This window comes from Heloderma suspectum, chromosome 7 (genome assembly GCF_057233095.1).
Source record: "Heloderma suspectum isolate Gila_16-S chromosome 7, 16-S_ref, whole genome shotgun sequence".
In the NCBI taxonomy this organism is placed as follows: Eukaryota; Metazoa; Chordata; class Lepidosauria; order Squamata; family Helodermatidae; genus Heloderma; species Heloderma suspectum.
In genome coordinates this window covers 23,031,644-23,055,256 of record NC_139464.1, presented here as the reverse complement: position 1 = coordinate 23,055,256, position 23,613 = coordinate 23,031,644, and the positions used below count along the sequence as shown (strand labels likewise).

Sequence of the window (23,613 nt, the reverse complement as noted above, 5' to 3'; positions counted from 1 at the left end):
GCTGTCCACCTAACCATGTTTAATTTCTTTGAAATAACTCTGCTTTGGGCACATCTTCAGATAAACAAACAGAATTGTTGTAAATCACACTCAATTTTGCTCTTTTAACAATAACGGAAATTCCCATTTCATCTGATTTCCTGCAAGTCTGTAATGCAGCTCAAACATACAATCTTCTGTCTCTGTCTTCTCAGGTAAAACATCTGTATATTAGAAATGTATAATATATGCAGTCACTAATCATGAAGCATCCCTCTGTGGATGCACATTGAGAGCACCTGAGTGACAATCCAGTTCTCTGCGACTAGACTTACTATCCAGATAAATTCTTCAAATGAGTAGATAACAGTAAATAGTGTGGGGAAAAAATGCCTGGACAGTAAGTCTAACATAGAAGACTGGGAAACCTGAAGTAAAGGGAAGTCCCATAAATGATAAGTTTAGACATCACACAAGTTTCACGTATAATTAAACAGTTGCATGGATTCTTCACTCATTGATAGAATCCTACCTTATTTCACACCATGTCTCATGTGGCTTATGCTACTTATAGAAGTCTTGGTTTTTCTGAGGTTCAGAATTAAGTCTACCATGCTGACAAAGTGTTCCTCTATAAAAAGTCAGTTTCTTTTATTTGAGTCTTCTACTGTAGCTTGGTGTGGATGTATCTTGTACCATTGGTACATTTTACTGACTCTGTGATTTTCTTCCAGGGCACTGTCTTTAGTCTGGATTCTGAAGAGGAAGAATACCATGGAATCATTGCTGAAGACAGCAATGACATCTACATTCTAACTAGTGACAATTCGGGCCAGGTGAGCCCTCCTGAATCACCCACAGTGACAACATCTTGGCAGTCAGAGAGCTTGCCTGTTTCTTTATCAGCTAGTCAGAGCTGGCAAACAGAGAGCTTGCCAGTATCTTTGGGCCCCGAGTCGTGGCAACAAGTGGCTATGGATCCGGAAGAAGTGAAGAGTTTGGACAGCAATGGAGGCGGGGAAGAAAGGAGCGAAAATAACTCTTCAAACTCAGATATTGTGCATGTTGAAAAGGAGGAGATACCAGAGGGGGTTGAGGAAACTGTGTCAGAAGTGGATCTGCAAACTGACACTACAAAGGTGGGTTCTCAAGAAGGTCTGACTGCATTGCTGAAGGTGGAGCCGCAAGCTGAAATTGTGTCAGTTAAAAAGTCGAGCCCCTCTGCATCTTCACTTATTGAACACCAGGAAGAGGGAAAAGTAGTGGAGGTGCCAGAAGCTGAACCTTTAGTCTTGAGTAAACCTGCCAAACAGTTAACTCCTGCAGAAGAAAAAGCTGCCCCCGTACCAGAGAGAATACTGCTTCCAGGAGAAGAAATAAAGGCCGGAAAGGGGAGCTATTCTGAAGAAAAGGAAAAGTCCCCTGCTGGAGAGGAGAAACCCATCCTCTTGCCAGAAGGCAAATCCATTCTGCTGTATGGTGGGGCAGCTGCAATGGCCATCCTGGCTGTGGCAGTTGGTGTAGCACTGGCATTGAGGAAGAAGTAGTGAACTCCTCTTCAAGGAATAGCACCTGATCCACTCTTAGTTGCATTGACTGAGGGTTGTGGTGCCTGCTGTTAATGGGAAATTCATGTAACTTAAAGGGTGGTGGGGCAGGGGTACACTGTAAGGCTAAGCCTAGGGACAATCGTGTTTTTAATGGACTGGGACTGGATCTTCCTGTTTAACATACAGGGAGTGTCATTTTGACATGTAAGTATCTAAGTGTAACTGAAAAATGGGGGTGCTTATATGCTGGAAACTGGAACAGAAAATTCCTGGGGAATGGGAGAATTGGTTGTTACTCCCTGGAGGTTTCCCTTACATAGCTGCTATTGCAGCTTCTTGATTCCCCCTTTCCCTCTTGAATGAGAGGTTCTTTATTCCTGTAGCATGAGGCTGGTCTCCCTTTTTTCTCAGCTTCCTCAGGTACTGCACTGCTCCCTTTGACCTCCCAGTTTGCTTTTAAACCTCAAGGGGTAGTGCTTATTTAACACCTCTTTGCTTTATACCTTTTTGCCCCCCCTCCCCCAAACTCATTAATTAAATTTTCAAAGCGCTGTAATGTTGGATGAAGAAAGCAATAGTCTCTCATATAGGCGTGGCAATATAATATAGTTTGGGAAAATGTAATGTTCTTTGATCAACCATGTGTAGTCTCACTTTGGTGATTCTCTCCCCCCACCCCCCAATTCGTCCTGCTTTACTGTATCAATTTAGTTCTCAAAGATAGACACTCCTTTCATTTTGATGAATACAAACAAAGATGGCAATATTTCTATCCAGTATTTATAAGCAACACTGAAGAGTTGGAACAGATACCACTTGTGAAAAACAAATTAAAGTACCCTCTTTGTCCATCTCTTCTCTATTTTGTTTTCCCACGTCTAGGAGTGGAATACATTTAGCCTTAAAAGCCAGATACAAGGTCTTAAAAACACAACTGATTCAGGTGGTTCAACCAAAACAGCATTTTACTGTACCTTCCAATTGTTTGCCTGCGTCCTGGCCACAAGATGAGTGCTGATTTGAAAGCCAGTAGTCTTGCACAGCTCATTTAACTTTCCAGATAATTGCAATGTGTTACTTTAAAAAATCTAATCAGCTATATCCACCTGCTCAGTGTTTGTATTGGAAATGAAATTTAAATATTAAGGCACCTTCTGTGTATTCCAGATCTGTGCAGTGGAAATGCTCCTGTTCTTCAAGGGATTGGTGTAGTTAATTTTTGGGCTAGAGTTGTACTGAAAATATTTGATCGAAGTGAAAACAAAATAATCTTTTCCCAAACCTTTAAAAACCCATGGACTGCAACATAGTAGACATATTCTCTCTTTTAGCTGCTCCCTTAAGTCTCCTACCAAACGATACTGATTTTTTTCTTGAATTCCTGGTGTTCTAATCTGGATATGATGACTCTGCACAGCCATCATGTACCTAGTCATATATTGCTCTTTAGGAATGTGAAAGTGTAGAGTTGTGGTTTTCTCTTGTTCCTTGCCATAGCTGCCTTTTCTAGTTACCTTCTGTAGATCAGATAATCAGGAAATTCGTAAGCTTCTCTTCAATTAGACACTGCGTTCCAGCTTTCCACTCATGCACATATAATAACTATTTCAAAGTATCACATGTATACTCATCATGTGGCAAGGGTGATTGTGTTTTTCTCCAATGCTTGTGTAAAACCTATTCTGGAGCAAAGACTTGGCAACAAGTGGCCTCTTCATGCAAATATGTTGAATCTCTGTGTTACTAAAAAAATTGCTTATGACTAAATTGCCCTTATTGATAAAGCAAATGCAACTTTGATTCATTTTAAGCATTTGCTCATGAATAAAGTATGCTCTCTTCCCACAGGTAGTAATCCTGTAGTGGTACCAGCTAGGAAACTGCTGCAAATGTCCTATATATAAGTGGCTCAAGTATAGGTAGGTAATTTTAAGTAGATGCAATCAAAGGGAAGGAGGAAAAACAAACTCCCAAGGTTTTTGGAGCTTTACCCCAGTTTAAGATTTTTTTTAATGCATTCCCCTTACAAAAACTCAAATTCATTATGACTTGTGTAATGTTGTGGTAAATGTCTCTTAAACTGTGTTATTTGCTGGCTTCATGGCTCAGTGTGGTTTTCACTTACATTTAATGAATGATACTTCCCATTCTCACTCAGCATTTTCATTCAGCATAAAACTGGCTTCCCTTGTAGCTATAATGGTCACTTGATTTTTGGGGTGACATCTGAGAATCTCTGGTGGTGGTGATTGTAGTCAGCACTAACTTGAGCTAATGTATCAGAGATGACAAGATTTGGGTCTAATGATTGTGGACACCTTTAAAACTTTTGAAAATTGATTTAGTGTTGCATGTTTCCCTTACTATCGAAACAGCTGTAAAATCTTAGTGCCATCCTACGCGCATTTCATGGTAGCAAACCCAAGTGTGCCCTCGGTTGTACATTTGTCAGGGAGCAACTGCCAGTCCCATCTTCCTGGTGTGAGTGAATATGTATGGAACGATATCTGCAAATCTGTGTTTGCATACATACATACACACAACACACACACACAGAGACAGAGAGAGCGCGCGAGAGAGCAATGTGTGAAGTGGCCCTTAGCTGTATGGGAATCTTTGCTTTGATTCAGCAGGATGGGAACTTTGGCATGCAGGTTGGGAGTTGCTGGCTAGGTAATTTGCAGTGTTTTTTTTCTAGTACCGTTTGTTATCCATTTTTTCAGAATAAAGTGCCTCATTGTGTTCCAGTGGGCTTTCCTTCTTTATCTTTGCCTACTTTCTGTTTTGTAGAGTTATTGCCCGAGAATACTCTCCAGCTGTAGCTCTAAAGATGCTTTGGCAAATGAGGAAGACTCCCATGCTGGAGAAGGTGAAATAAATCACAGCTGTTATATAAGTATGATTGCAAGTTTCTCTAGCAGTTACTGGCTTCAGTCTCTCTTAGCTCAACACTATTGCCACCAGTTTGGGTTTTTGCTATTTAGAGGTGCCACTTTTATTGGACAACTGCAACATTAATAATAAATAAGAAAGGTCTTGGTAGACTTGATTGGTTGAACACAGATGTTGCTTAATCTCCTTGGACAGTTACAAAGCCCTCCCTCCTCCACTGCATCCCCTCTTAAATTATACCACATGAGTTCTACATCCTGTGAAATAAACTCATTGACTTCTCTGGTAGGTATATTTCCAATACAGGATCCCACCTATTTACTGGGCATTATAACTTACGGAGGAGAAATGAACATGTGGTAAGCAATCACACAGGTGCCTGTTTTGTCTATTTTCAGCCATGTGTCTTGCTTCTACATATTATCTGTTCATATGAAGAGGAGGGGAGACACAGTGGGCAACTGCAAAGCAATCACTTGGAGTGCTTCACTTATTACTTGAACGGGTCTTCAAAATGCTAAAAAAGAACATTCAGTGAAACATTAAATGATATAGAACTGTGAACTGCTGCTTTTAACCATTGCCCAGTTAAGCAAACAGATTATATTTTCCAAAGTTTTCTGAACTGAGTGGGGCAAATACCGTATCTGAAAGAATAGTAAGGCTTCATAATGGAGTAGGGCTTGATTATATCACTAAGTAAAAGAAATGATAAAAGTCAAACTTGTATTTAGTTGATTCAAACTAACTTGTGTTCTTAGGCACACAGTGCGAGTAATGCTTTGAACCAGTGTTATATTTATCAACTTTTCCTGAAGTAGCACTAGGAAAGGGCTTGTCTGTTAGAATGCACAACCAATGTTCTGTACGCTGCCAATGGTACTTCTCAGGGTTAATGTTCATAAAGTGCAGACACAGCCTAGAGTATGCATTTAGTTTTTTGGAGTTACAAACAATTAAACTGTATACTCTCTGAAAAGCTATTGAGGATGAATTGTGAACATATCTTTTATAGTGTTAGTAACATTAAGAAAATGGCACAGGTGTATAGGTATAGTTGCAGAAATGTTACATGTCATTTTGTCATCGGGAGGTAGTCCTTTGTATTGGCTATGAGTAGGCTGATGTACAATTTTGCATTTGAACACCATAAATTCTGATGCAGGTCCAGTTACAAGGGCATATTATTCAGATTACAGACTGCAGACACGCTACTTTCCCCCACCACCTCTAGTTGGCAGAAATATTTGTACGGCACAACTCCTTGCTCCCCCAACAGCCCACACTAGAAGCCTTTTTTCACCTTCTGAGCAAGTGTATTTTTGAGCTGCCTTTGTTGAAAATGGGCTTTACTTTGTGAGTACTGATGATTTATAAACAAGGCATGGGCTGATTTCGATGGTTGCCAGTGAAAATCTCTTCCCTGTGCAGGCAAAGCACACAGAAAGGGTAGCATTAAAATGCCCCTACAGCAGTTTGGATGTCAGTGCTACAGCAGCTAAGGGGTAGCTGATGCTGGCATGCCAACACTAAAGCCTCTTAAAACACCCCCAAGGATTGCTTCCTACGGGAAGCAGCTTTCAACAGCAAAACTGGGTACATAGTAACAGCTACAGTTAAATTCAATACTAACCTTTTTAAGGAGTGAGAGGTGTGATCCCCAGTGCTGATGTTTTTCTCAAAAAATCAGGAAGGAGCTTGGCTTTTTTCTCACCCAATCCTGCACTGATCCCCTAAGATTCTTTGTTGTAACCCCACTTACTTGGCTACATTGGAGGGCTGGCTTTGGCGGCAGCAGGCAAGGCTTGAGGAGAGGGAAGTCTCTTTTCCCACTGACAGCTGATGTGCTTTGTGGCCTGGCACACTGCTGTGAAAGTAATCCCTGGGGCATGTCGCTTTTCTAGGAGCTATTGACATTGCAGTACCCCTTGGGGAAACTGATTTCAAGGCGCTGAAGAGTGGGGAGAAGAGAAGCCTACCTTTCTCTTCCCCCTAGCTACTGCAGTTACATCAGAGATATGGGTTTTCATGAATTAGATTCAAAATCCAAATCCACAGAGTAATTGGGGAGGTTGTAATAGCTGAGGGGAGTATTACAGCTCCGGCGGAAACTCTTTATGTCTAAGGCTGGAAGTACAGGTTCAGTTACATCACTACCCTCTAAGTGATCTATTCTCTTAACTACTGTCTATACTCATGAGAGCTTACACCAAAGTAGGTTTTACCCACACCCTGCTCTAGCAACAAGCTATCAGACACTACTCATAAGAACACATTATCTTTCGGCTAGCACTTTAAATTATCCTGTAAGAGAAGAGATTGAAGCTTGGTTGCACTCTAAAAGATTATACCTTTTGGTTTTGTGATTAGAGAAATAAAAATATGCAAGAACTAGGGTTTATCGTATTATAGAGGCACAAAACAGTGAAAGTAACCCTATGCTGGTATTAAAGCTTATTTAAAATCTTGCACCTTGGTTTCATAAACATAAAAATGGTGGACTTATGAGTAAAAATTGAATTTACTCATAAATCAATATGCATTAGAGGAAAATCTTTTAAGCTTTTAGTGTATTCCCCCAAAAAGCAATCGTTTGATTTGCAACAATAGGCAACTTTGAATTATTAAATAGTGACTTGAGATGCTGTAGTAGGCCAGTAAGTATTCAAGGAACTGCACTTTTCCAGATAATTATTTATGCAAGTTTAGCATCTTCAGAAATGCTGTCGAAGCCTCTTGTGCCATTTGATGAATTGAACAAAAATGCTGTTTCCAGTGTTAAAAAGGAGTTATTTTTAGCTCATTCTCTTTATAAATCAAAGGGGTATATGTGTATTTTTCCTCCATTGATGGGACTCTTGTATGAACATGGCCCTAGCCTCAATTGCACTTTAATAAAGTCAGTTTTGAAGATAAAGTGTGTGGACTTCTTAATGTATAGTGGAAAAGTGTACTCTCTCTAGTTCTTTCTTGCATGTATACAGGAACAGGCTTGTACAATGCAGCCATGGCCGTGCAGACCGTTGAAGACCATGCTTTTGCAAAGCTCAAAACACAGCCTGCTTCATTTACAGTGAGAAAGTAGCCTTTTTACAATAGCTGGTATGGAAAGACAAGCAACTAAGAATTCTAGTTCTCCTGTAGTTTAACTGCATTTCTAAACTCTCTGGTTTAGGTCCTGGCCCAGTTCATACATAACAGCAATTTGCGGGTTAATTCACAATTTGCTATGCACAAGCAGGAGTGAGTAAGTATGCTGCCTCCTGCGCACTCTTCATTCCTGCTTTTAGTCAACAACCTATGATCAACCAGGTCATAGGTTGCAAGCATGACATATGAACATGGAGCACAGGGGTCCTTAAGCGCTGAACAACACAGCGATTAACCCATGGTTTGTTGTAGGGTTGTTTACTCTGCTTGGACAGTTACAGAGCCCTCTCTCCTCCCCTGCATATCCTCTTAGGATAAAGTATACAACATGAGTTCTACAGCCTGTGAAATTAACTATTTTTCTTGACTTTGCTGGTAGGTGTATTGCCATTACAGGATCACAGCTATCTACTGGGTGTTATAGCTTCCGGAAGCAAAATGAACATGTGGTAAGCAACCACACAGGTGCCTGTTTTGTCGATTTTCAGCTATGTGGCTTGCTTCTACATATTAGTCATCTATTCATATGATGAGGAGGGGAGACAGTGGGTAACTACAAAGTAGTTTGCAGAGAGCCAGTGTGGTGTAGTGGAAAGAGTGTTGGACTGGGAGCTGGGAGATCTGGGTTCTAGTCCCCACTCAGCCATGGAAGCTCACTGGGTGACTTTGGGCCAGTCACAGACTGTCAGCCCAATCTACCTCACAGGGTTGTTGTTGTGAGGATAAAATGGAGAGGAGGAGGATAACGTAAGCTGCCTTGGGTTCCTTGCAAGAGGAAAAAAGGTGGGATATAAATGCAATAAATAAATAATATAAATAAATAAATAATATAAATAAATAAATAAATGTGATCCCACGGAGTGCCTCACTCTTTACTTGCACTGGTCTTCAGAATGCTAAAGAAAAGCATTCAATGAAACATTAAATGACAGAACTGTGAACTGCTGCTTTTAACCATTGCTGTTACATGAAAACAGATCATATTTTCCAAAGTTTTCTGATGGTTGGGCTGGCCTAGAAAGCCCTTGTACTTAACCCTTGATTGTGGAACTGGTTATTGATTTTTCTTTCTGGAAATTTCATTCATGCTTTACAGCAGAGCTTTTAGGTTTGGTGGTCTGTAAATCAAGCCCTATAATGGGGAAAGCAGAACATGATTACCAATTTGACTTGAGTAAGAAATTCCCCACTCCAAATACAGCACTCGGACACTAAGCAAAATACATCCATCAAATCACTGTAAGACAGGGGTAGGCAACTTGTGGCACTTCAGATGTTTTAGCTTACAACTCCCATCAACCCTCACCACTGGCTAGGGCTGATGGCAGTTTTGGCCTCCAAGTTGTCCACCCGTGCCCTAAGGAACATCTACAGGGCATCACTTCCTAGCATCGGGTTGAGTAGTGGAGTGGGCATTACAGAGACATCCTTTAAAGGAAGGGCAAGGAAACTTCCTGTCAAGATCCGTATTGCAGCACTGGCAGGGCCAAAAATGGGTTAGATGTGATTCTAACATTTGGTCTATGTCCAACAGGAAAAACGGTATTTGCATCCAGCCATCATCCTTCCTGATCTTGTCCATCAGCTTTGTAGTTAGGGGACAGAGCTGGATGGGGTAAATAACACCAATAACCCAGAACAGGGCAAATGAGGGGCCACGTCCTGGGGGGACAGTGGGGTCCAGACTGAGAGGCCTGGAGGGCAGCATTTGGCATGGGGCCTGGAGCTATCGCACCTGCCTCTAAAGCTGACCACCTACTAAATGCAAAAAGTAAGCAGTAGGCAAATTTTAATTTGTAAGACTTTAGAAACAGCAACTTAAGAGTTTACAGAAACCACTTGAATTGGTGATGACAATCTCCCTGGAACTAAACAGCAACTGGGTAGTTATAGCACTTATTTCTTCAGAACTAACTTCCAGGTGAACTGATATGATAAACCTGGTCCAAGCTGGTAATCATGAGGCAGCAGCAGTAGACATCTTCTGTATTCCTCCTCTGACAAAACTTTATGCACAGTCATGCTTTACCCAAGGCTGACAACAATTAGTCCCTTGCTGAAGTACTTCACTGTACAAATTAAAGCTGGTGTTATAATCAAGTATATCCAGGTAGATTTAGTCACATTGTTCAGGCTTAGTAGTTTTACAAGCGATCCCAAGTGTTCTGACCCAACTGACAAATGGTGGAATGTCTCCAGGCTGTTATTAGCTTCTGCTGTTCTTTGCAATGGGGATGAGAGTGTCAAAACTACAACCCTGAGAGAAACAGTCAATTTTTCCATTTTCATCCTGAGGTGTGGGTGGACCAAGCGTTTCAAGTTCAAAAAGATGACCCACTAGTTGGCACATTAAAGCTTGGTAAGCGGCTAACTACTACTGATAAAAATTGCAAATAGACCAGAAAATGGTGCTAGTTCCTTTAAAAAACAAAACTAAAACTAAAAGTCAATTTCTGGTATTTAAGATAGATTCAGGAAAGGATAACATGGAAGCAGAGATGTCACGTTCCTTTTGTTCAACTCTAGGGAGAAACAGGAAAGGGAGTTAGTTGTGCACAGCAGTCCACCACAATTATATTCATTTAGAAAATGGTTCCCATATTGCTCTTTAGATCAGAGCTGTTGAACCTCTTTTAGCCTGAGAGCCAAATTCAATTTAGAGAAGCTCTCAGGAGCCACATTCCAATGGTGGGTGAGGCCAAAGGCAAAAGAGGTGGGCACAAAGTACCAAAGATACCATCATATTTTAGCTTAAAGCTTTTAGTAAGCTTTAGGAGAAGCTTTTCAACATTTTAGAATGGGGGAAAAACTACACAAAAGCCAAGAAACCACCAAATGATTGATGGCTGGGGGAAAGCGGGGGGAAGGGTTCCCTTCTTCAAGGGAAGAGCATGGCTCTCTGGGGAACCTCGGAGGACCAAATATGGCCCCAGCTTTATGTATTTCCCAAACGAATGCGAATGAAATGGGTATTTATCAGGACAGACAGTCCAGCCACATGCACACGTACACACACACTGCAAGGGCAGATTCATTAGTTAGGCCATCACACTAAAAACAACTTTGTCTTACTCTCCACTCTGATACTCAATACAGGTTTATATCCCACATTTCAAGTAACATGCTCATGCTTGGCAAATTCAGCATGCATTTTGAGCCAGGAAATGGTCTGACTGCTGCTGCGGATTGACCCGCCATTTAATAGCACCACACACTGGAAGGCTCAGTAGATGGGCTGCCAGCTTCATGAGAGCTAAGGGGCACAAGTGGGGCAGTGTGTACACTTCTGTAACTCCTTCTACTTTGATGACCCAGCCCCCTTCTCCTCCCCCCATAACCCCTTCTGCCCTAAATCACTGGCCTAGAGGCACCATCTCCATGGGCCCCCACATCAGTTACCCAAGGACATGTTTACCACACCAGAATACACACACACACACACACTTCAATCATACATTCTCTATTCACCCAATCAACCATTCACAACCAAACAAAAACAATCACAACTGTGGTTATAATCAGCCACAGATCACATATGTCACATCAGGCTCACTAACCCACCAAGCAGTATGGAGAACAACCGAAACATCCCTCTCTTAGCCATTCAATCCAAGTTCCAATAACCCTCCACCTGGAGTGCTACAACCTCTTTGCCCCATTTCTCATTCAGACTGAACCTCACTTCTAACCACCAACAGGCTCCCACCCTCAGCAGATGTCAGCAGAACCCTATAATTAGCTGTGCACCTTCGTAGCACAAGATGTGAAAACAGAGACTAATGAACTGACATCTGTTTGCTTGGACCTTCCTTTATAGCATCATGTTTTATTTAACTTAACAGTGAGGGTGGGGTGGGGAAACAACCCTTATTATTATTGAGTTAAGTGATGGAGTGGCTTTCAAGGCATGCAGAAACATGAACAAACATGAAACATTTGTACCCGTCCCTAGCTTCAAAAGCAGTGTTGAGGGTGCTCCTCTGACAGAGATTTAGGGGCAGTTCACACATAGCAACAGCCCATGTTTTAAACAACCCATGGGCTGTTGGGGAAGAGCAGCAGCACTGCCTGCTGTATGCCAACCACTTCTGCTTTTAATCAACCACCTACAATCATCTTGTTCATAGCTTGCTGAGCATGATGTATGAACCTAGACTGAACAGTTGTTTAGGCGCTAAACACCCTAATAGTTAACACAACAACAAACCATGGGTTAACCACTGGGTTGTTTACCCCATAAACAACTCAGCGCTCTGGGTTCGCATGTCATGCTCAACAACCTACGAACAAGCCAATTCTAGGTTATTGAGTAAAAGTGCAAGTGGTGTGTGCGTGGGAGGCAGCGCGCCCGCTCTCTCCCATTCATGCATGATAACGAAGGGTTGTTTAAACCATGGATTGCTGTTATGTGCGAACCCCGGTTGTTGCAGATTACGACCTGGTTTGCATGTAACATGTTACATTCTAATTATATTTTACTCACCTCCAGTTCCAAGTTGTTCAGATAATCAAGGAGGTTGTGGTTGATGTAATTCACGGTCACACTGAACACTTGCTGTAGAACGGACGGCACTTTATTTGCTACTTGTTTGGCCAAAACCATTGCTGCCACCAACATGGCTCTCTCCTGTTCCATATCTGAAGGCATCCTTCTCATAAGTGCCTGCACTGCTTTAGACAGGTGCTTAGTTATCTCCTAAAGAAACAGAAGAGAAAAATGTATCTCTGAAATGCAGCCCTTCTGGCCCACTTAACTCCAAACCGCTCACAAGTATAATGGATTTCCATCCCCCACAAAGCGTTCAGCTAATCTTTGGAACTATTTTAAAGTAATAGCCAAGAACAGTTTTTTAAAATCAGTACAAGTACCTTTTTTTTTTAAACAAGGTAATCAACAGCCACTGTCAATCAAAATATGTAATTTAATAATGCATTAATGTGACATAGTTTCAGTTATGTACAAAACAATCAAAAGATTGAGATATCTGGTACATCTCTTTTAAAAACTGCATACAGTGTATTAACTTTCACTATCAAAAGAATCTGTAAAAACAAAGAATAACTTTAGATTATAATTTTCAGATGCCAACTGGCAATAGACAATCAACTCTCTACTCTGAAGCAACCAAGATCCAACAGTTTGCTACTGAGAGAAGTTCACTCATGATGGCTTTTGTACACATGTAGTCTATATTTTATATCTGTGTTGACATCATCCTAGCACCATGCCCAGTTATGTCTAATCTGTCTTTTGTCCTGGGAAAGGGCGCATGGGCATGGGTCTCGTGGCAACCAGGAACAAGAGGGTGCTGAAACCTCACCAAAGGAGTGACCCTTCTGCAGTATGCAGGGCTTGGGAACGCCATATAAATGGAAATGCCTTCCTGAGCTCCAAGCCGCTACTCTGCTCAAGTGACCCATCAGCTTACCTTCAAACTGGCCAAACTAATTTATTGTTATTAATGTTAAATAATTTCTACTTCTCCTTTCCATCCGGGAGCTCAAGGAGGATAACAATAGAAGTCATAAGTTTAACAGTAAAAAACAGCCTTACAATTTAAAACAAAATCCACTAAACTTTAAAGCACGACAAACTACAACAACAGTGAAAATGTTTAAAATATTAACAAAAAAACAGAGGCAAGTATTCAAAAAACAGCCTTGACAGGAAACATGGTCCAACCGTGAAGCATCCTGAGCAGAAGATTAAAGCAGGTTAAAGTGCCACATGAGCATTCCTTGTGGTTCTGCTTGTTCTAAGAACCTCTCCCCAATTGCCTCTCAGAGGCATGGCTTTTGTAATGCTTAGTCAGCCAGCCTTAATTCAACCAAGCACCCAGAAATCCAAAGAAGAGTTCCCTTTCAACCCCCAGAATCAAGCCATCGATTGCTTTTTGTAAATCTGTCTTGAGGCTGCCCAGTCATTGCCCCTTTGTGCTCCCAACCTGAAGTCTATAGCTACCCTTGGGACCAGCCACCCAGTATGCTTTTTGACTGTGGGACTCAGCGAGGACAGGCTCTCCAACGCAGCTCCAGCCGGTGGCTTGACTCACAGCCCATTCCATGTGATCCTTCCTAGCACTCCCCCTCTCCTACTCTGGTGCCTAACCCACGTTTCCAAGACCAGAATTCCCCCTTGCTTGTACTACCATGCTGCCAGTGCAAATCATTTGGTGCAACCCAATCACACTGTGACCTCAAAAGATCTGCCTGGGACACCCAAGGTCCTCCTGTACTGGGTGCACAACTGCTATTTTTGAGCTGCTGACCTCTTTACAGGCTTCTCGGAATCTGTGCCTTGCAGCGTCGGTTATGAGTTACTGGCTTTAAGCACAGTGATTTACCCATCCAGTGGACAAGCCAGGAGCCTATGGCAGTGTATGCGGAGGTATTTCAGGATCTCGAGCCAAGCCCACCCCCACCCCCACGCCCAGTACACACCTGGCTACCCTTCTTTGCCTCCTTCCTCTAAGTTCCCTTTCCTCTGTGTTTATTTTTGTTGAAACAGAAGAAGATGCTGAGTGATTCAGTACTGCTTCCTTCTGAGTAGATAGGCTGAGGCTTGGTGTTTGAAATGCTATTTGAAATTGCTGCTGAGTGATCCAGTCCTGCTTCCTTTTGAGCAGACATGTCCTTCCTATTTGTGAATAAACATGCTGCTCCTCCTTACTTCTGAGTAGACATCCTTCCTACTATAAATTGCTAACAACAGTATTTTGGAGTGGTGGTAGATTTTTCAGCCCCCTCCACTTTTGCCTGTGGCCCCACCCAGCACTGGAATGCAGCCCCCAGGAGCGTCTCCCAAATGGAATCCAGCCCTCGGGCCAATAAAAGATTCCCTATGCCTGATATAAACTATATAATCATCTTTAAGTCTGCGCCTGCATTGGGCAAACTTGCCTCCATTTCTAACGGGACAGGCTGCTCCTGGATTTTGTTGCTGATAATCCCAGGTGTGTACTTGCTAAACAAGCCTGGACCTGACCTGTCTTATACAGAAGAACCAACTCATTCCCCCAGTTTAATGTACTTCTTCCTGGAACACTGTTATGTCCCAAGGCCAATTCCACAGTTAAACTGGCTGTCAATTCTGTTGGTGGTGGATAGAGGCTTCAGTGATGGGGCTGTCCTACATCTGTCCAAGTTGTAGAACAGCCTTCCCCAACTTGGTGCCTTCCAGATGTTTGGGTTTTTTTATTTATTTATTAAATGTATTGATCGTCCATCTGGCTGGTCACCCAGCCACTTCAACTCCCATCAGCCCCAACCAGCATGGGCAATGTTCAGGAATGCTGGCAGTTGTAGTCCAAAACACCTGGAGGGTACCAGGTTGGGGAAGGCTAAAGTAGAGATATCCCTGGAACTCTGGAGATTACTGCCTTTTATCCTACTTGATTATAGAAGAATCCATAGCAACAAACTTGCCTATTATGTCAAGTAAGGGCAAGTACATAAAGCAAGAAACTGCTTTGTTTTTTATTCCTCTGACTCCAATCATATGTTCTTTAGTCCCAGCAGTAAAGCTGAAGTAGCCGCCTAATCCCATTTACCAAGTGACCCCTGGGATGCTGGGACAGGAAGAGGGGTAAGCACTCTCCAAAGGACCCCAAGGAAATCACACTACAGCTATTTGAATTCAGGATCTCCCATATTCTGTGAGATGAAACCCTCCAATACTGTTTTAACAAGCCCTCAGTTTCACTCCTCTCTCACCTCTTTGGGCACGCTCTCCGCCACAAACTGCCGTACCAGGTTGTTTACGAACGACGGCTCAATCTCAGCAGCCAGCTTGTCCCCAATTGCAGCCAGCTGGGCTCCAATAATCCGAAACATTTCCTCATTGTCCGCTGAAGTGGAATGTCGGAATGGGAAAAGTGGGTTAAACAGAATGAAATCCTTTCTTCCCAAACCTGCCTCTCTGAGTAGGAAACAGTCAGCTTTCAAACTCACGGCCAAGGAAGACGACATGCAAGATTTGCCACAGGTACCAAGAGTCAGTGTTGTATGATGGTTAGAGCCCTGGCGACCAGCATTCAAATCTCTGGACAGCTACAAAGCTTGCTAAGTCACTTTAGGCCAGTCGCCATCTCTCAGCCTAACATGCCTCACAGGGTTGTTACAAGCAAAAATGAGGGGTGGGGGTGGGAGGAGGGGCAACTGTGCTTCTCTGAGTTCCTTGCAAGAAAAACAGGATAAAAATGTAACAACAGTAAAAATAAAATAAAAATACTTGTATGGTCACAGTCAGCAAAACCTGAAAGAGCACCTCCCCTCTATTTATTTATTTATTTATTTCATTTCTATACTGCCCAATAGCCGAAGCTCTCTGGGCGGTTCACAAAAATTAAAACCAAACAACACACAATAAAACAATTTAAAATATACAGAACATTAAAACCACAATATAACAATACAACCACAATAAAACCTAGCAGCAGTGCAGGAGTTTAAAATACAGATTTAAAACAGCAAAGATAAAAATTTAGAAAGCTAAAATGCTAAAATGCCTGGGAAAATAAAAAGGTCTTCACCTGGCGCCGAAAGGAATACAATGTACGCGCCAGGCAAACCTCACCAGGGAGCTCATTCCAGAGCCAGGGTGCCACAGCAGAAAAAGCCCTCCTCCTAGTAGCCACCTGCCTCACTTCCTTTGGCAGGGGCTCACGGAGAAGGGCCGCTGATGATGATCTTAAGGTCCGGGCAGGCACATATGGGAGGAAGCGATCCTTCAGGTAACCTCGCCCCAAGCCGTTAAGGGCTTTGAATGTTAACACCAGCTCTTTGAATCGGGTCCGGAAATGGACTGGCAGCCAGTGCAGCTGGAAAAGTACTGGCATAATATGAGCTCCCTGGCCAGTCCCTGTTAACAATCTTGCTGCCCTATTTTGGACCAGCTGAAGTTTCCGGACCGTTTTCAAAGGCAGCCCCACGTATAACGCATTGCAGTAATCCAGATGAGAAGTTATCAGAGCATGGATAACTGTAGCTAGGCTATCTCTGTCCAGATAAGGGCGTAGTTGGTATACCAGCCTAAGCTGATAAAAAGTGCTCCGTGCCGCTGAGTTCACCCCTGCCTCAAGTGACAGTTCTGGATCAAAGAGCACCCCCAAACTAAGAACCTGATCCTTTAGGGGGAGTGCAACCCCCTCCAGAACAGGTTGAATATCACCTAGCCGGGCAGACGAACCACCCACTAACAGTACCTCCGTCTTGTCTGGATTGAGTTTCAGTTTATTAGCCCTCATCCAGTCCATTACCGTGCCCAGGCACTGATTCAGAACAGCCACTGCCTCACCTGGTTTTGATGAGAAAGAGAGGTAGAGCTCGGTGTCATCCGCATATTGATGGCACCTCAGCCCACACCTCCGGATAACCTCCCCCAGCGGTTTCATGTAGATGTTAAACAGCATGGGGGATAAAATAGAGCCCTGTGGAACCCCATGGCACAATTGCCATGGCACAGAGCAGTAATCCCCCAGCACCACCTTCTGGAATCGGCCATCCAAGTAGGAGCGGAACCACTGTAGTGCAGTGCCTCCAACTCCTAACCCAGACAACCTATCCAGAAGGATACCATGGTCGATGGTATCGAAAGCCGCTGAGATGTCCAGAAGAATTAACAGGGTTGCACTCCCCCTGCCCTTCTCCCAGCAGAGGTCATCCCACAGGGCGACCAAGGCAGTTTCCATTCCAAAACCAGGCCTGAAGCCTGATTGAAATGGATCTAGATAATCCGTTACATTCAACAGTGCCTGGAGCTGTCCTACAACCACCCGCTCAAGCACCTTGCCCAGGAAGGGGATGTTGGCCACTGGCCTATAATTGTTAACATCCTCTGGGTCCAGGTTAGGCTTTTTCAGGAGTGGTCTAATTACTGCCTCTTTTAAAGCGGCAGGCACCACTCCCTCTCTCAAGGAGGAATTTACAACCTCCTGGACCCAGCCGGACAACCCCTCCTTGTTTGATTTAATAAGCCATGAAGGGCAAGGGTCAAGCACACAAGTGGTCGATTGGACTTGGCCAAGCACCTTGTCCGCATCTCTTGACCACAATAAGCCTAGCACTACTTCGCTGATACTCTCTCCCCCCGGGTGTTTGTTTATATTTCTAATCTGGTTAGAATAAAATACCGACTGAAATATGGAACCCCATACCTGTTTTAACACAGGCATGAAAAAGCCAGGCAACCAAAGGCCTCACGGTACTTCTGGAAAACAGTCAGGGTCTGATCCAGATTTAGTTGCTTGCAACTGAACTGGCAGAAGCAGACTTCCTTGCCCCCTCTGACCCATGACAGGCCCTCCAGTTCCCTGAAAATGCTACACAGAGGGTCGGGGGACCCTGCTGAATGGTCCCCCAATCCTCTGTGGTGTGGGGGGAGGAGGGATCCCCGAAAATCAGGCAGACACGCCTTCCCTGAGCAGAGCCCTTCCGTCAAGAGAAGGCAGATCCTGGATCCAACCCTAGAACCCTGGTGAAGGATGTAAATTTTAGCAAGGGGCAGCCACTGAGAATGTCTGCTTAAGGTCCCCTAGGCACAAACTGTGTCTTAATATCAGTCACTAACAGCAACTTCGCAACAGATCTGAAAAGGAGGAAGAGGGTCTCTAAGCAGTGGAGGCAGGTGGCTCTGATGTCAACGGGGTGGTGAATCTGCTGCGGGTTTCAGTCAGAATTCTAAAGGAGGCAACCAAGAGCCCAGCCTCCACTGTCTTAGTTTAGCACTGATTCGGATTCAGGAAATCTGCAAAAACATATGGCCATGTTGGGCTCTGAACAGCGGTTCAACATGAGCCCTTTTCACACTTTTGGGGGTGGGGTGGGGTAGCAGGACGGTGCTTACTAGCCACACCCCTCAGACACTGATGCATGCCCTGGCCACGCCCCCCACATTCGGTATCAGCATGAAGGGGGCTTATGCGAGTTCAGATGTAAATACGTAGGGCTCCCTACAGACAGACGGGAACTCTGCTTCCTTCTACAGCAAGGTCCAGGATTACTCCCAGCACTGCAAGGTGGGAGACTGAAGACAGAGGTTACCTGGATCCCTGAGCGGGATTCGCCCAAGCCTGTTGCCATCTGTCTGAAGCTCCTCATCATCATCGCCTGGAAAGGGTGACTCTGAAACCAACAACTGGTTTTTCAAAGCACAAAGCTCTGAAGCAAAAGCACAGTTGGCGGAGTTCTGCAGGAAGGAGTAGAGGAGGATACTGGCGCCAGGGGTCTCCCGCAAGCCGCTGGAATAGGTATTTACACCCTGCAAGGGGATGGAAGAGGGGGGACACAACAAAACACAGACAAATGTGAGCCCAAGTCCTGAATTCTAGAGGCAAATGTAATGCAAACAAACATGGTTTGGGGTCCTGCAGGACTGAGGGGGGGTAAGAATCAACACCTCCGGAGAGCTTTGAAATCATAAAAAAAAACCAAGACAAAACAGCCAGCTTCATTTAGAATAGCAATTCCAGTGCAAGGCATCTTCGCTTCAGCATCTACAATCTACTGTGTAAGTTTGAAATGTAGTACTGAGCTCCTCGGAGAATCTCAGTTTTTATTTAAACATTTAAAAGTTTCTAGCTCTTCCTCCATTCATCATCACAAGGATCTACATTGTTGCCAACATTCTCATGTTGCAAATAGAAAGTGGGAATGAAAATGCCTAGGCTTTATCATGGTCCAATCTGAGTGAAACAAGCAGTCTTACTGCATCCTTGACTTCTCTCTGAGAGTTACAGGTGTATAATCAAAGTCACCTAGACTCAGTTCTCAGAAGTGATCTTGGGTGCATAGCCAGAGCTTAGCACTTCTACAAAAAAGGGAACAAGGTAAGAATAGGCTTCTACAAGCACAATCTGCAACAAAATATTGCAGCGTGGAGTACAGGACTCTAGACACTCCATTCCATTCCTCCTCCCCCAACTCAGTTTTCTGTCCCACCCACCCACCCCTTCCCAGTCAGAATTCCAAGGGCACTGGGCACACTCTGTCTTCTTTGGGCTGACTGTTTTTAGGTTGCCTCCTTTTAGGTGGGTAACCTAAAATATTATTTGTACTTCCCCCAATCATGTTAATACCTCCTCATGTGCGTGGGTGTTGCAGTTTTAGCTATATAAGCATGGGCACTCCCAATCTCAACAATGGCAATAGAGGGAATGAGAAAGATATAAGATGTCAAGAGAATTTTCTTGTACAATCACTAGACATTCCTTCAAAAGGTAAAACTCTTTGGGGGTTTGGATCCAACCTTATTCATTGTAGCTCCTGAAACAAGGCAATCGGGTTACCCTTAATCTTCCGAGAACACAGGTCCTCTACCTGTAAAAGGAGAATTACAAGTGAATCTATGGATCTCTTCATTTTAATGTTCTCCCAGTGATTCGAGCTTACCAGTATGCCTGGAAGTCACCAAACCCATATGATGATCATAGACAATCAGTTACGTGGTGAACTGGCTGATTAAGTGGGGTAGGGAGCTCTTTCTGCAAACTGGAAGGGAAAGGGACAGAAGTTCTCAGATACAATAATTAATGAAATCCTTCCCAAGCCATCTCCAAATTCTCTTCATGGGACTACAAAAGGAGGCAGCATTCACCAGAAAAGGGCAGGGGGGATTGCTTAGTTGTATGGCAACGTATAAGGGCTCCAGTTCAGTTCTTGGCATCATTACTTAAGGGTTTTTAGGTAGCTTTGGCTGGTTGCTGTCACCCAAAGCAGACAATTTTTGGGTAGATGGGTAAGGACACTCCCTATGCAAGAAGGGAAAGGTTGGAACAACGCCCCCCCCCCCCCCCGACCCCAATCAGGGACACTACAATTTTAATCTCCCAGCCACCACCTTGGATTTGCTGATTTAAGATACTTGTATCCCGCCTTTTATATATAATCTCAAGATGCTTAATACAATAAAACCAAGTGTAACAATAAATACAATCACAACAAAATAAAATCAACAGTTAAGACAACATTAAAAACAGCACTAAAAGCAACTGGATAAAACACAGCATAAATCCTGGATTGACAGGGGACCAAGGGCCACTGGCAGGTTTTCCTCCAGTGGGATCATCATAGCAAGAGGGGGAGACCAACTTGGCTTCATCCATTAGTCAGAGAAAGAACACCTCCTGGGAGCTTGCTTCCCTCCTTGTTGTCAGAAAGAACACTTAAGGTGCAATCCTATGCAAGTTTAGACCAAAAAAAGAAATAAATCCTACAACATGACTGGCTGGGGAATGCTGGGAATTGTAGGACTTTTTTTTGTCTAAATATACATACAGTCGCACCTATATGAACTGTGTAACTAAGTGCTCAATGCTGGAGCTTTTATCCTCCTCTCTCCTCTCTTTTCCTTTTGTGTCATATCTTTAGTCTGTAAGCCTGAGGGACGGTACTGTCTTATTACTGACCTCTGTAAGCCATTCTGGGAGCTTCTGAAGAGCAAGATAAAATGCTTTAAACAACAACAATGACAAAAAAAGGCTGGGGCAAATAAAATGTTTTCCTTTTGGTGCCTGGAACATACAAGAGTGGGAGTGAGGTGCACAGCATTTTGAAAATTCTCTTGACATCAAACTGGGAGGCCGCTTCAGAGAAGACCAGTTCCTCAGTCACCACCTGACCTACACACGGACCAGTGCTGACCCCTAGTCAAAATGCAGTTGGGTCTCCTGGTGGTGGCTAAAGCAAAACTATTTCAACTGTGCTTGTCAAAATGCTCCACACATGCATGCACACACACCAGCCTGACCCCCTTGCCAGTGAGTAAAATACTTTTCAGAAGATCACATCACTGCAAACATTCTACGGGGGAAAAAACAAGGACAAAGATACATAGCCAGGTTGTCCAGCTGCATTCTAAGTGCCTGGAGATCCCTCTATAAGAAGCCTGAGATGTTTTGCTTTAGAAGCGATCAGCTCTCACCACCCTCAGGATGTATTGGCCTACAATTCCCAGAATTCCCCAACTAGGGGAAGGCTGGCAGAGACACAGGGCAGGGGATGGTGAAAGACTGCCTTCTTCCGAGTTAGGTCTAAAGTTTGCATCATACCATTTTGATCCTCTGTTATAATATTTTGAGGGAGGGGGAACAAAATGTTACTGGTGACAAAATCAGTCAAGAGGGGTGGAAAATTTTATGCTGCTGCATTTTTCTGTGAGACGTTCCTAAAAAAAGCATTATTTGATTTTGATTAATTAATTAAACTACTTATATACTGCTTGATATCTATAAGATCTCTAAGGGGTTTATGGCTGTACGTATTTTGTAATGTTAATTCGTAATATAATTAAGAGCTACAATAACCAAGTTGGACAGCTTCAAAGTTGTAATTTACATTTTACAGGGAAGCATGCATTCCTCGGAAGCATGCATATGTAATGAATACCCAGATCTTTTCATATGGTAAAATTATTATGTTAAGAGGTATTGGCGCTTTCCTTTTTCCCCTTAAAATTTAACAACGTAAGGAAGTTCATGCTATCCAGCTGTCATATCCTCAGCTATTTTCAGGTATTCCAATACAATTAATTTCCAAGTCAAACTGTGAATTTGTTTGAATATAACATTCAAACACATTTACAGTTCAATCCTATACATGTTTACTCAGAAGTAACCCCACTATGCTCACTAAGGCTTACTTCCAGGCAAGTGTACATATATAGAGAGGGGGATTGCAGCCTCAAGTTGGCGTTATTGAAGCTTTCTCCAAATCAAGTGTTTCCATTCATCTACTTTTAGCTATTGGAAAAACCTTGGCAATATTTTTCTTTAAAGCTAATATGTGTTATATTTAGTAAATAAAACAAACAAAAAAGTTTAACAAACATGCTAAATCAGATCCCAGTCTTTTCCAGTTCAAGATTTTCTGGTCACATCACTGAACAAGATGAAACTAAGTGCATTATGTGCAGAAATGCAGAGTACAAACGTTTTGCAGCCAAACATCTGTTTCCAAGCATTCAATACTCATACTGCATGTCTGGCACCAGCAGAAATCAGCAAGGTCGTGCTCTTCTAAGGACCAAGATTCATTAAGGAGTCCAAGCAAGAGCCGACGCTGCCATCTTTATTCCCAATTTGTGTGTTGGTCCTATTAGGTAGGCAGTAGTAGAGCACTCTGCCCCGAGCTGGCTAGATCCTGGGGGAAGGATCTGTGTGGTTCCAGGTGTCCAGAGGGACTGATGGATGTCTGGCCCTGTGTAAGCACACTGCAGAGCATGGGCAGGCAATGTGGTGCCCATGGGCACCAATGCGCCTGGGTACCTTTCCTGGCACCCGTCAAGGTGCTCTCCCACTTCAACTCATTTTTCTTACCGGCAGCTGGGATTGCTGTGAAATAGTTTTCTGTTCGTGCAGAAAACGGAGGGTTCAAAGAAGTTGTTTAGCGAATGGAAGCTCAGACCTCCCACCTCTGCCTTGTACTCAGTCTTTGGGGCAGGTGACTTGTCCTTTGCCACACCTCCCATGGCAGCTTTTTTGTGGTGGTGCTCAGGAGTTTCTCAGATTGCCAAATTTGAGAAACGGCCTCAAAAGGTTGCCTGCCCCTACCCTAGAGACTGCTACTATGGCACAAGAGATGCCAGGACATGCCCTAAGTTCACGTTTGACTTGCCAATTTCAAGGCAAGAGCAATGTTTTCAACCCGGTGGACCCCAGGGTCAACAGGAAGCATGTCCTTCAGGGCTCAGAGGTAATCTCTTAGCTTGTGCTGCTTTTCTAATTTGGTGGCTCTTATTTTATGTATTTACATTTTGTTTTATTATTTTTGTAGAGGGACTGTGATTGAAGGGCAGTATTAGTTAATAATTTATTAATTAAATGTATGTCTCCCCACACCCATTAATTAAAAGCCTCCTCTCTCCTAAATATTAAGGGTCCCACCTCTATCCAACTTGCAGGACCACCTTCAAAAGCCTCACTTTAACATTGCTCCCGAGAACAGAATCATAGAGTTGGAAGCGGCCATCTCGGCCGGCCATCAGGTCCAACCCCCTGGTCAATGCAGGAATCCAGTTTAAAGCACAGCACCCCTGACAGATGGCTAT

At 43.4% G+C, this 23,613-nt stretch overlaps 2 protein-coding genes across 8 annotated transcripts in view; one reads left to right on the top strand and one right to left on the bottom strand.

Annotated features, from left to right (window-relative positions):
• The window catches only part of BCL2L13 (BCL2 like 13), a 58,368-nt gene extending 54,499 nt beyond the window's left edge, over window positions 1-3,869 (top strand). For all 3 annotated transcript variants that reach the window (XM_084809280.1, XM_084809282.1, XM_084809281.1), the window contains one exon: window positions 714-3,869. In XM_084809280.1, the coding sequence (XP_084665406.1) occupies window positions 714-1,526 (813 nt within the window). In that variant the 3' untranslated portion in view covers window positions 1,527-3,869. The remainder of the gene's footprint in view (window positions 1-713) is intronic.
• A 5,469-nt stretch (window positions 3,870-9,338) lies between these two features.
• Window positions 9,339-23,613, bottom strand: part of BID (BH3 interacting domain death agonist) — a 31,337-nt gene continuing 17,062 nt past the window's right edge. Inside the window, exons 2-7 of one of the 5 annotated variants that reach the window (XM_084809288.1) lie at window positions 19,959-20,057; window positions 19,816-19,912; window positions 18,612-18,828; window positions 15,285-15,418; window positions 12,055-12,267; window positions 9,339-10,093 (exon numbers count right to left, since the gene is read on the bottom strand). In XM_084809288.1, coding sequence (XP_084665414.1) covers window positions 10,088-10,093; window positions 12,055-12,267; window positions 15,285-15,418; window positions 18,612-18,828; window positions 19,816-19,824 — 579 coding nt within the window. In that variant the 5' untranslated portion in view covers window positions 19,825-19,912; window positions 19,959-20,057 and the 3' untranslated portion in view covers window positions 9,339-10,087. The other 4 variants (XM_084809287.1, XM_084809286.1, XM_084809285.1 and 1 more) reach the window with 4 other exon arrangements.